The sequence below is a fragment of the Mus caroli genome, unplaced genomic scaffold, assembly GCF_978045245.1.
Source record: "Mus caroli unplaced genomic scaffold, Mus_caroli_1 scaffold_11, whole genome shotgun sequence".
Taxonomy (NCBI): domain Eukaryota; kingdom Metazoa; phylum Chordata; class Mammalia; order Rodentia; family Muridae; genus Mus; species Mus caroli.
The window spans coordinates 81710132-81726309 of NW_028227266.1; the positions used below are offsets into that span (position 1 = coordinate 81710132).

The 16178-nt window shown below is 41.3% G+C and overlaps 1 protein-coding gene across 5 annotated transcripts in view; it reads right to left on the reverse strand.

Annotated features, from left to right (window-relative positions):
- Positions 1-5476, reverse strand: part of Phip (PHIP subunit of CUL4-Ring ligase complex) — a 117910-nt gene extending 112434 nt beyond the window's left edge. For 3 of the 5 annotated variants that reach the window (XM_029481607.2, XM_029481609.2, XM_021173412.3), the window contains exons 1-4: positions 5021-5476; positions 4857-4915; positions 4696-4725; positions 4443-4502 (exon numbers count right to left, since the gene is read on the reverse strand). In XM_029481607.2, the coding sequence (XP_029337467.1) occupies positions 4443-4502; positions 4696-4725; positions 4857-4915; positions 5021-5060 (189 nt within the window). In that variant the 5' untranslated portion in view covers positions 5061-5476. Of the gene's footprint in view, positions 1-3476; positions 4051-4442; positions 4503-4695; positions 4726-4856; positions 4916-5020 lie in introns of those variants that run through there. The other 2 variants (XM_085827779.1, XM_029481608.2) reach the window with 2 other exon arrangements.
- Positions 5477-16178: the final 10702 nt, after the last annotated feature.

Here is a 16178-nt window from a genome sequence, read left to right on the forward strand (position 1 = left end):
AAATTTTAGCCAATAACTTTCACTTTAATCAGCATACTCATAGTAAATATATGTATACCTACCTAGGGCATATACTTAAGTAAATTCAATTCATGCTTCCTCTATTCATCTCTGAATTTGAAGTTACCAGTAACTTACTTATTTACTTACAAAGTGAAAAACAATTATTCAACAATACAGAGGTATTCTACAATGTGGCTACTATCTCAAAAAATCTTCATCTTTACAAGAAGTATTATAAAAACTCAGTTGTAAACTTGACATCTGGGCAAAGGGACCCTCATTGAAGATCTTTCCTCAGTCAGAGAAGCCTGAGGTTAAATAAGAGAGGTGCCTTAATTGCAAATTGCTGAGGGTCTAGCTCACAGTGGGTGGTGGCCAGCCTAGGCTGTGTAAGAAAAGTAGCTGAGCTGGGGGAGTAAATCAACAAACTGAGCTCTTCCGCAGCCTCCCTCCAAAGACCTCAGACTCAGTTCCTGCCTCCAGGTTTCTGACTTCAGTTCCTCTGAATTCCCAGAGATGAATTGTAACTTGGGAGTTCTAGGTGGAAATAAACCCTTTCCCCCCAAGTTGTTTTTCATGAACAGAAACCAAAGTAGGCCAACCACCAAAGAATGGTACTATAAAAAGCATTTATTCGACTTCCAAACTGGCATGATTTCTATAGATTTAACTTTCCATTTTGGAAAATTAAACTCCAAAATGAATGCTAAGCACTTAAAAAACAATACACTGCTATTTCTAACTCAAAATCATATTTACAGATCATTTTCCATCCATGTTTTTAAATACAGTTAGAAATAACCAAGACAAGAGTAATAAATTATAGAATTTGTTCCTATCACCTGCAAGCTAATTGTCACCCGGTGTCAAGACAACAGTTCACACCTCCATACTTCTAATTCTTTCACTCTGACAAAAAGATTTCTAACGACATGCAATCAGTTTAAGAAAATGAAATATGGTTATTTTTAATAAAGCAAAATTATATATCAACAAATCAGCAAAATATTAACTCAACTGAAAAGAATAACTTACAAATAAAATGTAATCAACACATCCCAAGTCTGGTAAAAATGCTTTAACGACTTGCTTTAAGATCTAATAAAACAGCTAACTAAGGAGACAACTGGGAAGGGGAACTAAAAAACTAACAATTCAGATACACAAGTAAGAAATGAGCCAAGTGGCTAATGTCTATAATCCCAGCTATGGAAGATGAGGCAGGAAGACAGAGCACTAAAAGCCAGTATAGGCTGCAGCAGGCTCCAGACCACCCTAGGATGAGTGAAATCCCATTTTAAAAAACTGAAAATACTGTCCAAAAACCTTGTTAGTCTGTAACAATTTGGTTGGAGTGAATATGTAGCTAGCTCACTGTGAAAAGTGCTCATCATCAAGCATGCACAGAGCTGCTGGGCTCACATCCCAGCACTGCATAAAACATTCTGTAATCAGGACTCTGGGGGCGGAACCACGAACACCAGAAGAGCCAAGGTCAGTCTCAGCTACACACAGTTCAAGGCCAGGCTATCCAAAAATAAAATTAAATAAATACATACAAACAAGAAACTTTTTTGGCCTAATACCTGGCTACATCTAAAAGAGATCTGGCGAATATTTGAAAAATGTCCTTTACTTTAAAAAAAAAAATCTAGGTTAACAAATAAAGTCTGAATAAACTTAAATCATGCCAAAAACAATTATCCCATCAAATTCCATTCACTTTTACAAGAATGTTTTAAGTGTTCCCACAGTTAATAATTCATCACATTCTTAATACCAAACACAAAATTTTCAGCTTGTTAAGAATTCTCTTTTTCAATCATATATTAAATAAATGTGTCAATTTTACTTTTCTAACTTACAAAACTTTCAAAACACTAAACACTCCATTTTCCTCTAGGCCAAAACTGAATGACATTGGAATTCTATTTAGAAGCTATCAATGTTGATATTATTTTTAAACTCATTAAGTACAAATATATTTCTTTCCTAAAAAGATTTTCTAGAAAATTCCAATTTCACATGTATCTTTCTGCTCAAATTATTGTTCAGTTTATCAGTTAATACTCCAAACCATTTTCCAGAAGAAGTTGAAACTACATTTTTACTCACCAAATAATTTTAAATCAATTCTTGTTAATTCAATTTGATGTACAAAAAAGAAAAAATTTAAGTCATGAAACTGAATTAAGACACAGAATAAATACTTAAGCAACTATGCATGTGTTTACCAAAACAAATTTTTCATATGTACCAATATGCTCTAAAACCTGACAATCAAAATGTTTTAAAGCTACCTAAAATCAAAATTAAAGTGACATATAAAGTCAACCCATATTCTCCCACACCTCAGCATACAGCTTACTGGGTGTGAAAGCATTTCAAAGGGCGCCCTGCGTCCAGCGCAGTTTTATGCTGAGTAAATAAGAGGGCAGGAACCAAACGCAAGTTCCAGTGAGAATTTTACCTGTCTTTAGAGTAAAGCCATTGTTAACTGCCAAGGTAAAAACCTCTTCAAGCAAGAAAAATAAATCACCTTCAAGCAAAACAGGTGGCTTCTGATAAATAACATACAAACAACCACAATTTATGAAGTTTGAAAAACTGACTACAAATACTTCATTTCATTACTATTTGGGCCTATGAACCACCTCTAAAATTAATTTCAGTAAACAAAGTGATATTCCTACACAGATTAACCATTCCCAGCATTTATTTGGTCAAAAACACTATTAGTTGCTTAGTTCAAAAAACATAGATAGCATCACTTAAAGATTCTTAAGTTAACAAGACTTTCATTTGCAATGACTTGGGATTTGTGGGATATTTAAAGAAAAGAAAAGATGAGTGTGGTTTTAAAAAAAAATGCTGTATCATTGTGACAGTATTTTTAGAGTTGTTTTCTTCTTAAACAGCCAGAAAGGCATGGAAATACACTGAAGATTTGTGTAAAAAGCATAAATGTAAAAATTACCAATACTGCAAATAGGAAACTAAGGAGTTTACTTCAAATTTCAATCCCTTTGGACCAAGTAACTGACTGAACTTTCCTAATTCGATATTGAAAATTAACAGGGAAGCATGGAAACGAGCACACTCTCCACTAGGTTTCTACCGCCTTAACAGTCACACGGTAACCAGTGGTTTATATTAAATCTTAAGATGCACACACGAAAGCTACGAGACTCGTATTCAAAACCAAGCAAAAGCTATCACAATCATGCCATGCCCTCAGAGACACTCATTCTGAACTAAAACTGCCTAATCCTACAGCCCTGAAAGCACTAGTAATTACAACTACCTCGAAGAGTCAGAAACATCTCAAACATTGTTTTCAATGCTGCTCAATGGGCCCTGGTGAGACTGACTATTCAGCACCCTCACACAAACAACTGTATCAACTTCTATCTTAGGCAAAGAGGCTGTGAAACCTGCAGCTCCTTTACTCGAGTAAACTAACAGAACCTTACCATTCACCATACTCGTGTCAGCTCCACGTATGGAAAGCAATTGTTTGTAAATTATTGCCTTTGAAAACTCACCAACTATAAAAACATTGTTTTTCAATCAACTAAAGAAAAACATCTCAATAGAAACAAAAACTTAAAAGGCAAGGTCCACCCCACGGCAACTATGCAGATAAAACCCACAATTCTTCAATGACCTCTATAAATGACTTTTAGTAAAAGAAGGTAATATTCCCCCAAGAATCAGCAAATTTAGAAAACGCCTATTAAAACTTCCAGGTTTATACTTCGGCAGATCTGTTTGTATAATGCACAGTGTGCCGCTGGGTGACTACCATATCTATCTGAACGCCTCCAACCAAAAAAAAAGATAAAAAAAAAATTAAAAATCTAGGTCTGAATCTACAGAAAACAAAAGACAGAGGAGAAGCGGGGGAAAAAAATAAGAAAAAAAAAAATCTTGCCAAGGTTCCTCCGTGGCTCAAAGGCCTTCTTGTGAAATGCTAATGCCACTTCGGAGCAGTTAGTCACCAGCTATTGTGTGGAGCTGGAGAAAGCTGAGCCGGCCGCGCGTGCAGAGCAAGCAAGGAGCTGGCGAGCGCGCTCTCCAGGCTTGCGCCGCTCCCGCTGCCGCCGCCGCCTCGCGCGCGCGCGCCCCCGCGCGGATACGCGCGCCGGCCCCTCCTCCTCTGGCCTTGCACTGCACAACACTCATGACGTATCTTTATTTCTAGCACATTAACAAAATATCACAAATAAATTGTCCGCGGACCCCGCGGCCCCGGGGCGTCCGCACCCCCGGCTGCCGCCCCCCGCAGCCCCCGCTCCGGCCTCCCAACCCTCCCCGTGGCCTTTGCAGCTTTTCCCGTTCTGGGGCCAAGTTTTTGTCTCTGTAAAAAATTGCGGGAAATTCAATTTTTATTCGACTCGGGGAAAAGTTTCTTTGCAGTGCGCTGGGAAATGTCTCACCAGATTCTGGTAGGTCCTGGGGTGCTCCTTCCCGGTCCAGTCGGTGCGCCGGGGCAGCAGCTGCGGGGACAGGACGCCCGGTGAGCGCGGCCCCCGGCCCGGACCGACGCCGCTCCCCTCCCCAGCCCGCCCCGCGCCCCGCCGGGGACCCCCAGCGCCCCGCGTCCCGCGCCCCGCCGGACGCCCGAGCTTGCGCAGCGGCCCGGGGGAGGCCGTGCGGCGGCGGGACGGCGCCGGGCCGCCGCGCCCTTACCTCCTTCTCGGCCACTTCGCGGATCAGCACCTGCAACAACAAAGCGGGGACGCTGAGCCCCCGCGCCCCGGGCCGCGGCCCCGCCGCCGCCGCCGCCCTCCCCCACGCCCGCGGGCGGCCACCGCGAGCGCCCGCCCGTCCCCGCGCCGCGCGCCGCCTACCTGAGCCGCCTGCTGACAGGGTCCATCTTCCAGGAACCGGGCGATGAGGAAGTAGAGCTCTGCGCGGGAGAGAAGGACGGGGAGACACGGGCTGAGCGGCCGCGGGGGGCGGGGGCCCGCGGGCGAGTCCGCCCGGCGCGGCGGCCCCGCAGCGCCCGACTTACCCGATCGCAGCTCCGAGAGGCCTTTCCTCTCACGAGACATGTTTGCGGGTCACTTCGGGGCCGCCGGCGGGACACCCCGCCGCCGAGGGGACGCGGGGACGGTGCCGCCGCCTGCCCTGTAGCTGTCAGTGTATGCTCACGAGCCGAGCCTCGGCTCCACCATTCAAGCAACGGCGGCGGAGGCGGAGGAGGAGGAGGAAACAACAACTCTCAGGCAGCGGCCCCGGCTGCGGCCGCCTCCGCCGGGATCCCTCCGCCGCAGAAAGGAGTCCGCGCCTTCGCGGCCCCGCACTCGCCGCCCCCGCCCCCCGCGGGAAAAGGAGTGCCTCGGCCTAGGCCCGCGCCCGCGCGGTCGTCGCTCCGCGCGCCCCGGGCCGCCACTTATTTATTTATTTCCAGCGCGAAGAGATGCCGGAGCCGAAGCGGCGGGCTGCCTGGCGGGCGCTTTCTCTAAGGAGGCCGCGGGCGGGAGGGAGAAAGGGAGGGAGGGGAGGAGGGGGCCGGCACGGCTGCGCGGAGGGATCTGACGCACACGGAGCCGCAGCACAGGCTCTATTCAGCGGCGCTGGCTGGGTTGAGATGGAAGTTAGTTTCTATGTAGCAGAAATAGGAAACAAATGAAGCAAAACTGCCCAAAGAGGGGAAATGCCGGGAGGACGGGGCTCACTCTCACGCACGCACAGAGACTCTCAGGGAGCACTCTCAAGCTGGGCCAACTCGGGATCGCGCTGCCCTGCCCGACTTGAACGCTAGTGTTTGCTTTCAGTCTTGCCATGTGCATGTGTATAAATGCTGCGGATTGGCATCCGTGTAAGTCTTGTCCTGCGATATTTCTGCAGCCTGGGCAAGTGTTGTGTAATTTATTGGAGTGCCGTGGGTTGCAATAGAGGTTCGGGCTGCTTTTTTTTTTTTTTTTTTTTTTTTGAGCCACTTGCGTTCTGCAAACCCGTTATTCCCCGAAGCCACCTCTGCATATTTCTTTTATTACTACCATAGCCTGAAGCGTTCGTTTAAAAAAAAAAAATGTTTTTGTTTTGATAAACGGGCAAGAGGAACTCCAGATTTGTACTTCAGCTCATCTTTTCCCCCACTTATTACAAAAAGGCTAGTGATGGCTAATTAGGGATTTGGAAGTGAAGAACCTTAAAGCTTTTTAAAGTGTTTACAAGAAGGGCTAATATAAACCTGAAGGAAAGGAAAGGGCGCTAGCTAATACTTATCTCTAACTGATATGGAGGTAAATTACTGACCGGTCGATAACCTACCGAAGGTTATTGAAAGAGTATATTACAGCTTAGCAAAGGTGATTAGTGATTAAATAATTTAAATTATCTGTGTATCTTGCAGTTGACTTCGTCATGCTAATTAATGGCTTCTAATTTACGGTGTAAACCATTCCTGTTTACAGTTAATCACGGGAAGACTTCTTTAAAACTGGCGAAAAGCAGAAACAAAAATCTTTTCGTAAATCCTAATGTAATTACTGGTTTTATATGATACACCGTTCATCTGTGTTTTGCTGATGAGGATAGGGGCCTTGTTATTTTTAAAACGAATATGGGTGAAATTAATGGAAACAATGGAAAAGGCCGTTTGTTAAAAAACAAGGACACCGAGTGATATTTATCTCCAGATGAATTAAGCACTTTCCAAAAAGACTTTGAGAGTTCAATTTTTTTAAAGGTTGGCCTTTTAAAGAGAATTAGGCTAGTCATTCTTTTGTTAATCCTTAACAAAAGATCCTCTTTGAATTTCTTAGATAATAAGCTGCATTTTATGGGTCTGATTTTAAAAGGTAATTTGTCCAGCCTGAGTAGGGCCACAGGCCTCACCCGGCCGGATCAGCGCCAGGGTAGCGGGAGCGCAGGGTTGCCTGACACCCGCCAGCTACCCACGACCCCCGCCGCAGGATTTTGGGACTGCTGGTGAGTGGAACACAGCTTCTGCTCCAGTCCAATCACGCGGGACCTGAGACTGCTCTGGTTGGGGAGAGAGAAATCCGGCCCACACAGGGCCACAAGCCTCTTCCGGTCAGAAAAGCACCTGAGCAGCTGGGGCGCAGGGTCTGCTGACACTCGCCAACTGCCCACAACACCCGCCACAGGATCTTAAGACTTCTGGTGAGGGGAGCACAGCTTCTGCTCCAATCCAATTGCGCGGGACCTGAGACTGCATTAGTTAGGGAAGCAGAAACCAGCCTGAGTAGGGCCACAGGCCTCACCCGGCCGGATCAGCGCCAGGGTAGCGGGAGCGCAGGGTTGCCTGACACCCGCCAGCTACCCACGACCCCCGCCGCAGGATTTTGGGACTGCTCGTGAGTGGAACAAAGCTTCTGCTCCAATCTTTAAATAGTGACAACGATAACAACTAACCCCAGAGATTACTAACCCCAGAGATTACCAGATGGCGAAAGGTAAACGTAATAATCTTACTAACAGAAACCAAGACCAGTCACCATCATCAGAACCCAGCACCCCCACTTCACCCAGTCCAGGGCACCCCAACACACCGGAAAAGCTAGACACGGATTTAAAAGCATATCTCCTGATGATGATAGAGGACTTCAAGAAGGACGTTAATAACACACTTAAAGAAATGCAGGAGAACACTGCTAAAAAGGAAGAAGACAATAAAGAGGAAGCACAAAAATCCCTTAAAGAATTGCAGGAGAACACTGCTAAAGAGTTACAAATCCTTAAAGAAAAACATGATAACATAATCAAACAGGTAGAAGTCCTTACAGAAAAACAGGAAAACACATCCAAACAGATGATGGAAATGAACAAAACCATACTAGACCTAAAAAGGGAAGTAGACACAATAAAGAAAACCCAAAATGAGGCAACACTGGAGATAGAAACCCTAGGAAAGAAATCTGGAACCATAGATGCAAGCATCAGCAACAGAATACAAGAGATGGAAGAGAGAATCTCAGGTGCAGAAGATTCCATAGAGAACATCGGCACAACAATCAAGGAAAATGGAAAATGCAAAAAGATCCTAACTCAAAACATCCAAGAAATACAGGACATAATGAGAAGACCAAACCTACGGATAATAGGAGTGGATGAGAATGAAGATTTTCAACTCAAAGGACCAGCAAACATCTTCAACAAAATTATAGAAGAAAACTTCCCAAATCTAAAGAAAGAGATGCCCATGAACATACAAGAAGCCTACAGAACTCCAAATAGACTGGATCAGAAAAGAAATACCTCCCGACACATAATAATCAGAGCAACAAATGCTCTAAATAAAGATAGAATACTAAAAGCAGTAAGAGAAAAAGGCCAAGTAACATATAAAGGCAAGCCTATCAGAATTACACCAGATTTTTCACCAGAGACTATGAAAGCCAGAAGATCCTGGACAGATGTTATACAGACACTAAAAGAACACAAATTCCAGCCCAGGCTACTATACCCAGCCAAACTCTCAATTAACATAGATGGAGAAACCAAAGTATTCCACGACAAAACCAAATTCACACATTATCTCTCCACGAATCCAGCCCTTCAAAGGATAATAACAGAAAAAAACCAATACAAGGACAGGAACCACGCCCTAGAATCAACAAGAAGGTAATCCCTCAACAAACCTAAAAGAAGACAGCCACAAGAACAAAATGCCAACTTTAACATCAAAAATAACAGGAAACACCAATTTCTTTTCCTTAATATCTCTTAATATCAATGGACTCAACTCCCCGATAAAAAGACATAGACTAACAAACTGGCTACACAAACAAGACCCAACATTTTGCTGCTTACAGGAAACTCATCTCAGAGAAAAGGATAGACACTACCTCAGAATGAAAGGCTGGAAAACAATTCTCCAAGCAAATGGCATGAAGAAACAAGCTGGAGTAGCCATTCTAATATCTGATAAGATTGACTTCCAACCCAAAGTCATTAAAAAAGACAGGGAGGGACACTTCATACTCATCAAAGGTAAAATCCTCCAAAAGGAACTATCAATCCTGAATATCTATGCTCCAAATACAAAGGCAGCCACATTCATTAAAGAAACTTTAGTAAATCTCAAAGCACACATTGCACCTCATACAATAATAGTGGGAGACTTCAACACACCACTTTCACCAATGGACAGATCATGGAAACAGAAACTAAACAGGGACACAGTGAAACTAAGAGAAACTATGAATCAAATGGATCTGGCAGATATCTACAGAACATTCTATCCTAAAACAAAAGGATATACCTTCTTCTCAGCACCTCATGGTACCTTCTCCAAAATTGACCACATAATTGGTCACAAAACAGGCCTCAACAGATATAAAAATATTGAAATTGTCCCATGCATCCTATCAGATCACCATGGACTAAGGCTGATCTTCAATAACAAAATAAATAATAGAAAGCCAACCTTCACGTGGAAACTGAACAACACTCTTCTCAATGATACCTTGGTCAAGGAAGGAATAAAGAAAGAAATTAAGGACTTTTTAGAGTTCAATGAAAATGAAGCCACAACATACCCAAACTTATGGGACGCAATGAAAGCATTTTTAAGAGGAAAACTCATAGCTCTGAGTGCCTCCAAAAGGAAACTAGAGAGAGCACACATTAGCAGCTTGACAACACACCTAAAAGCACTAGAACAAAAGGAAGCAAATTCACCCAAGAGGAGTAGACGGCAGGAAATAATCAAACTCAGGGGTGAAATCAACCAAGTGGAAACAAGAAAAACTATTCAAAGAATCAACCAATCAAGGAGCTGGTTCTTTGAGAAAATCAACAAGATAGATAAACCCTTAGCCAGACTCACTAGAGGGCACAGGGAAAGCATCCTAATTAACAAAATCAGAAATGAAAAAGGAGACATAACAACAGATCCTGAAGACATCCAAAACACCATCAGATCCTTCTACCAAAGGCTATACTCAACAAAACTGGAGAACCTGGATGAAATGGACAAGTTCCTAGACAGATACCAGGTACCAAAGTTGAATCAAGATCAGGTTAATGATCTAAACAGCCCTATATCCCCCAAAGAAATAGAAGCAGTCATTAACAGTCTCCCAACTAAAAAAAGCCCAGGACCAGATGGGTTTAGTGCAGAGTTCTATCAGACCTTCAAAGAAGATCTAATCCCAGTTCTTCACAAACTATTCCACAAAATAGAAACAGAAGGTACTCTACCCAACTCATTCTATGAAGCCACAATTACTCTGATACCTAAACCACAAAAAGACCCAACAAAGATAGAAAACTTCAGACCAATATCCCTTATGAATATTGATGCAAAAATCCTCAATAAAGTTCTTGCTAACCGAATCCAAGAACACATCAAAACAATCATCCATCCTGACCAAGTAGGTTTCATCCCAGGGATGCAGGGATGGTTCAATATACGGAAATCCATCAACGTAATCCAGTATATAAACAAACTCAAAGATAAAAACCACATGGTCATCTCCTTAGATGCGGAAAAAGCATTTGACAAGATCCAACACCCATTCATGATAAAAGTCTTGGAAAGATCAGGAATTCAAGGCCCATACCTAAACATGATAAAAGCAATCTACAGCAAACCAGTAGCCAACATCAAAGTAAATGGTGAGAAGCTTGAAGCAATCCCTCTAAAATCAGGGACTAGACAAGGCTGTCCACTTTCTCCATACCTATTCAACATTGTACTTGAAGTCCTAGCCAGAGCAATTCGACAACAAAAGGAGATCAAAGGGATACAAATTGGAAAAGATGAAGTCAAAATATCACTTTTTGCAGATGATATGATAGTATATATAAGTGACCCTAAAAATTCCACCAGAGAACTCCTAAGCCTGATAAACAGCTTCGGTGAAGTAGCTGGATATAAAATTAACTCAAACAAATCAATGGCCTTTCTCTACACAAAAAATAAACAGGCTGAGAAAGAAATTAGGGAAACAACACCCTTCTCAATAGTCACAAATAATATAAAATATCTTGGCGTGACTCTAACTAAGGAAGTGAAAGATCTGTATAATAAAAACTTCAAGTCTCTGAAGAAAGAAATTATAGAAGATCTCAGAAGATGGAAAGATCTCCCATGCTCATGGATTGGCAGGATCAACATTGTAAAAATGGCTATCTTGCCAAAAGCAATCTACAGATTCAATGCAATCCCCATCAAAATTCCAAATCAATTCTTCAACGAATTAGAAAGTGCAATCTGCAAATTCATCTGGAATAACAAAAAACCTAGGATAGCAAAAACTCTTCTCAAGGATAAAAGAACCTCTGGTGGAATCACCATGCCGGACCTAAAGCTCTACTACAGAGCAATTGTGATAAAAACTGCATGGTACTGGTATAGTGACAGACAAATAGACCAATGGAATAGAATTGAAGACCCAGAAATGAACCCACACACCTATGGTCACTTGATCTTCGACAAGGGAGCTAAAAACATCCAGTGGAAGAAAGACAGCATTTTCAACAAATGGTGCTGGCACAACTGGTTGTTAACATGTAGAAGAATGCGAATCGATCCATTCCTATCTCCTTGTACTAAGGTCAAGTCTAAGTGGATCAAGGAACTTCACATAAAACCAGAGACACTGAAACTTATAGAGGAGAAAGTGGGGAAAAGCCTTGAAGATATGGGCACAGGGGAAAAATTCCTGAATAGAACAGAAATGGCTTGTGCTGTAAGATCGAGAATTGACAAGTGGGACCTCATGAAACTACAAAGCTTCTGCAAGGCTAAAGACACCATCAATAAGACAAAAAAACCACCAACAGATTGGGAAAGGATCTTCACCTATCCTAAATCAGATAAGGGACTAATATCCAATATATATAAAGAACTCAAGAAGGTGGACTCCAGAAAGTCAAATAACCCCATTAAAAAATGGGGCTCAGAACTGAACAAAGAATTCTCACCTGAGGAATACCGAATGGCAGAGAAGCACCTGAAAAAATGTTCAACATCCTTAATCATCAGGGAAATGCAAATCAAAACAACCCTGAGATTCCACCTCACACCAGTCAGAATGGCTAAGATCAAAAATTCAGGTGACAGCAGATGCTGGCGAGGATGTGGAGAAAGAGGAACACTCCTCCATTGTTGGTGGGATTGCAAGCTTGTACAACCACTCTGGAAATCAGTCTGGCGGTTCCTCAGAAAATTGGACATAGTACTACCGGAGGATCCAGCAATACCTCTCCTGGGCATATATCCAGAAGATGTCCCAACTGGTAAAAAGGACACATGCTCCACTATGTTCATAGCAGCCCTATTTATAATAGCCAGAAGCTGGAAAGAACCCAGATGTCCCTCAACAGAGGAATGGATACAGAAATTATGGTACATTTACACAATGGAGTACTACTCAGCTATTAAAAAGAATGAATTTATGAAATTCCTAGCCAAATGGATGGACCTGGAGGGCATCATCTTGAGTGAAGTAACACAATCACAAAAGAACTCACACAATATGTATTCATTGATAAGTGGATATTAGCCCAAAACTTAGGATACCCAAGATATAAGATACAATTTGCTAAACGCATGAAACTCAAGAAGAATGAAGACCAAAGTGTGGACACTGTGCACCTTCTTAGAATTGGGAACAAAACACCCAGGGAAGGAGCTACAGAGACAAAGTTCGTAGCTGTGATGAAAGGATGGACCATTTAGAGACTGCTGTATCCAGGGATCCGTCCCATAATCAGCTTCTAAACGCTGACACCATTGCATACACTAGCAAGATCTTGCTGAAAGGACCCAAATATAGCTGTCTCTTGTGAGACGATGCCGGGGCCTAGCAAACACAGGAGTGGATGTTCACAGTCAGCTATTGGATGTATCACAGGGCTCCCAATGGAGAAGCTAGAGAAAGTACCCAAGGAGCTAAAGGGATCTGCAACCCTATTGTTGGAACAACATGATGTACTAACCGGAACCCTGGAGCTCTTGTCTCTAGCTGCATATGTATCGAAAGATGGTCTAGTCGGCCATCAATGGAAAGAGAGGCCCATTGGACTTGCAAACTTTATATGCCCCAATATAGGGGAATGCCAGGGCCAAAAGAATGGGAATGGGTGGGTAGGGAAGTGGGGGGCGCTATGGGGGACTTTTGGGATAGTATTGGAAATGTAATTGAGGAAATTATGTAATAAAAATATTAAAAAAAAAAAAAAAAAAAAAAAAAAAAAAAAAAAAAAAAAAAAAAAAAAAAAAAAAAAAGGTAATTTGTGAGGTAAGGACCAAGAAGCTGGATTGTGGTTTTCCGGGATTGTTTCCTCAAGCCCTGCACCCTCCTAGCTCCCTGCCTTCCTAGTGGGAAATGCTGCAGCCGCCTTAGGCTGTACTGCAAGAGCACTAAAACACCAGACATTCTCACACATGTGAGCAAGAGGAAACTGTCTCAACCCCTTTTGGAATCATGGATGTAAAATTGCCTTTTGTAACTCAATAAAATAAAAATAAGAGGTTACCCTGATTGGTCCTAATGCTACCGTATTATAAGAACTGCCCCTAAACTGGCGTGGCTAGCCTTAGAATCTGGACATGTTTGCATTTTTAAAACGTGTAATCCTAGTCTTACAATGTTAGGTAAAGTAGCCTGCTTCTGAATAATTAGGCATAAAACATATTTTATATGCCTTTGCAATTGTATTTATTTATGTGACTGATGTTGTTTTATCTTAACTTTTTAAAATGCATTATGTCCTTCAAATAATTTAGGTACTTCATTGAGAAGGTCTTTAAATGAACAGATTTTGAGAACTAAAAATTCTACTTGAGGCTTGCTGGTTCTGCACGCAACACTAATCTAAGTCTTAGATGTTTTGCCCTTGAGAGGTAAAAATCAAATTTTGGCAAGTAATGTAAACTGTATCTGGATAAAGTTTTGTAGGTGTTGGGAGACATTCGAGGCTAGCATGATATCATGTATGTTTTCCATGCTAAAGCCATGGGAGCTTTTTCTTGAGACTGAAAAACAAAAATAAAAAACTGTTTAAGGAAAGCCTGTTTCCTTCTAAACATGTCATTACTAACATTTTGGCTAACTTTGACAATGTTTTTAGTTTCTTTTGGAAACACCTTGAAAACAGTTGTAAGCGTGCCTTTAAATTAATTCCTATCGATGTTTTGTGTAAAATATAAAGAGTGCTTGACAACAATTAGGATTTCTCTAATTCTCTCAGTCCAAAAAATGAGTTGTTTTTAGCCCTAGTTGTTAAAGTGCATCTTGCTAAGTCCATTCTTTTGACTTTTATCTTTTGAAAAAAACAAAACCAAGTCACTTCGCATTCTTTAACATCAAGCATAGAATATTTCCGTTAACTGGAGATTGCTAAGTCATTTATTGTGTATGTGTATGCAAAATGTCTATGCTTATCAAATACAAGTTCTTGTTTAGAAATGCTGTATTTTGTTCCCAAAGCAGAGGTGTGCATAGTTCTTCCCACAGGCGATTTGGTTCTCTAAAAAGACAGTTTAAATTCAATCCATACCCCTTTCTAGTCCTTTATGGTTTTTATGTACTCCAAAAAATACCATTAAAAAATACCTCTCAGTGCATTTTAATTAAGAAGCTAAAAAAACAGAAAACAAACAAGCAAACAAACAAACAAAATCAAAGAAGAAAAGAACTCTTGAAAGCAAAAACTAATTTTTATCTGATAGTCTCTTTAGAAGGATTATAAACTTTTTCCAAGTATCTGTGAAATTCCATACTGGATCCTTGGCATTACATGAAACAAGCTAAGCATTTAACAGGAATTTTGTATTGGTCTTGATAAGCAATAATTCCTAATAAATAATAATGATAATAATAAACAACTCTGCCATTTATGTCTTCTCTAGAATAAGATGGACACTAATTATAAACTTTAAAGTTCTACTACCTTTATGAAATTTGATTTGTCTCCTATAGTATGATGTCTGACACAAAACTAAAACTGGATTCCATGCTGACTTTATCTGTAAGTCATGGTTCTGGACTGGTATTATGTTACCCTTCTGAGGTTTGGGTGAGCAATTACATTGTTTTGTTTTGTTACTTTGTAAGGCTGAGCAGTGAACCCAGGTTTTCTTGCTCATGCAGTGCAGGCCAACTACCATTCAGCTATATATTCTCTGTCCATTTGCTACTTTCAGAGCAAAAAGTTTCACTCAATGAAATAAAGCAGAAACCTATTTATTTGCCCTGAGGAACAAAATGTACCATGCTACCATAAGGGCATTTGCGGGGCATTTTCTGCTCATCCACACTGCTGTGGCTTGCTCTCCACCTCTGTGTCTTCTGCCATGCCAGTCTGTTTCTTCTCACCCCCTATTGTCTCTGCAACCCGTGAATATCAAATCTGAATCTCATGAGCAGCTATAGTGTTTTGATACCTTCAGAAAGAACAGGGTTAATGTACTTTAGTCAACCACTCCATCATTTAATAACATGTTTGTTGTTGGTTTGTTTGGGTTGGGGGGGGGTGTTTTGGTTTTGATATTTAATTTTATTCAATGATTCCCCCTTACGAGATCACTGAAAACTTTTCCCATAAATTGTAGTACATTTTCTTATAATCTGTAACAAATATTAGCTAAATTCCAATAATCGTATGTTCCCTTTCTTATTTTAATGTTAGTAATTTATTCAAGCTTTTTTTCCCTCCTGATTAAGTAACCCCTGTAGTTAACAATTGTTGCATGTTAGTTTGTACAAGGAATACATACTTTCATGGATAAATCCATATACATTGTTTAAAACCACTTTATGACTTAAACAGTACAGTTAGATATTACTGAAGAAAAACAGTTTTAGAACATATTCCTCCAAGATCCGGAGCAGCACAGTAGATGACTTAGAAAAAGGCTGTTCCAGAGGAGAGAACACATACAGAAGTCTGCAGGCATGTATTATCCTAGCAAGGTGTTTGATGGACAGGGAGGGGGCTGGACTCACAGAGGACACTAGAAAAGGAAGGTGGATGGAGAGAAGTTGTTGCTGGTGGTATTTTAAATAAAATATACAATTATTGGTGTGATTTTTTTTGTTAAAGACAGGATTTCAGGACCAGAGTTAAGAAATCTCTTGTATTTATAAATACTTAATTCCTAAACTTCAAGACCCCCAAGTAATGAAAATCAACTTAGTTGGGGAGAAGGGAGGGAGGCTTGTCCAACAAATATTGAGAAATGTCTT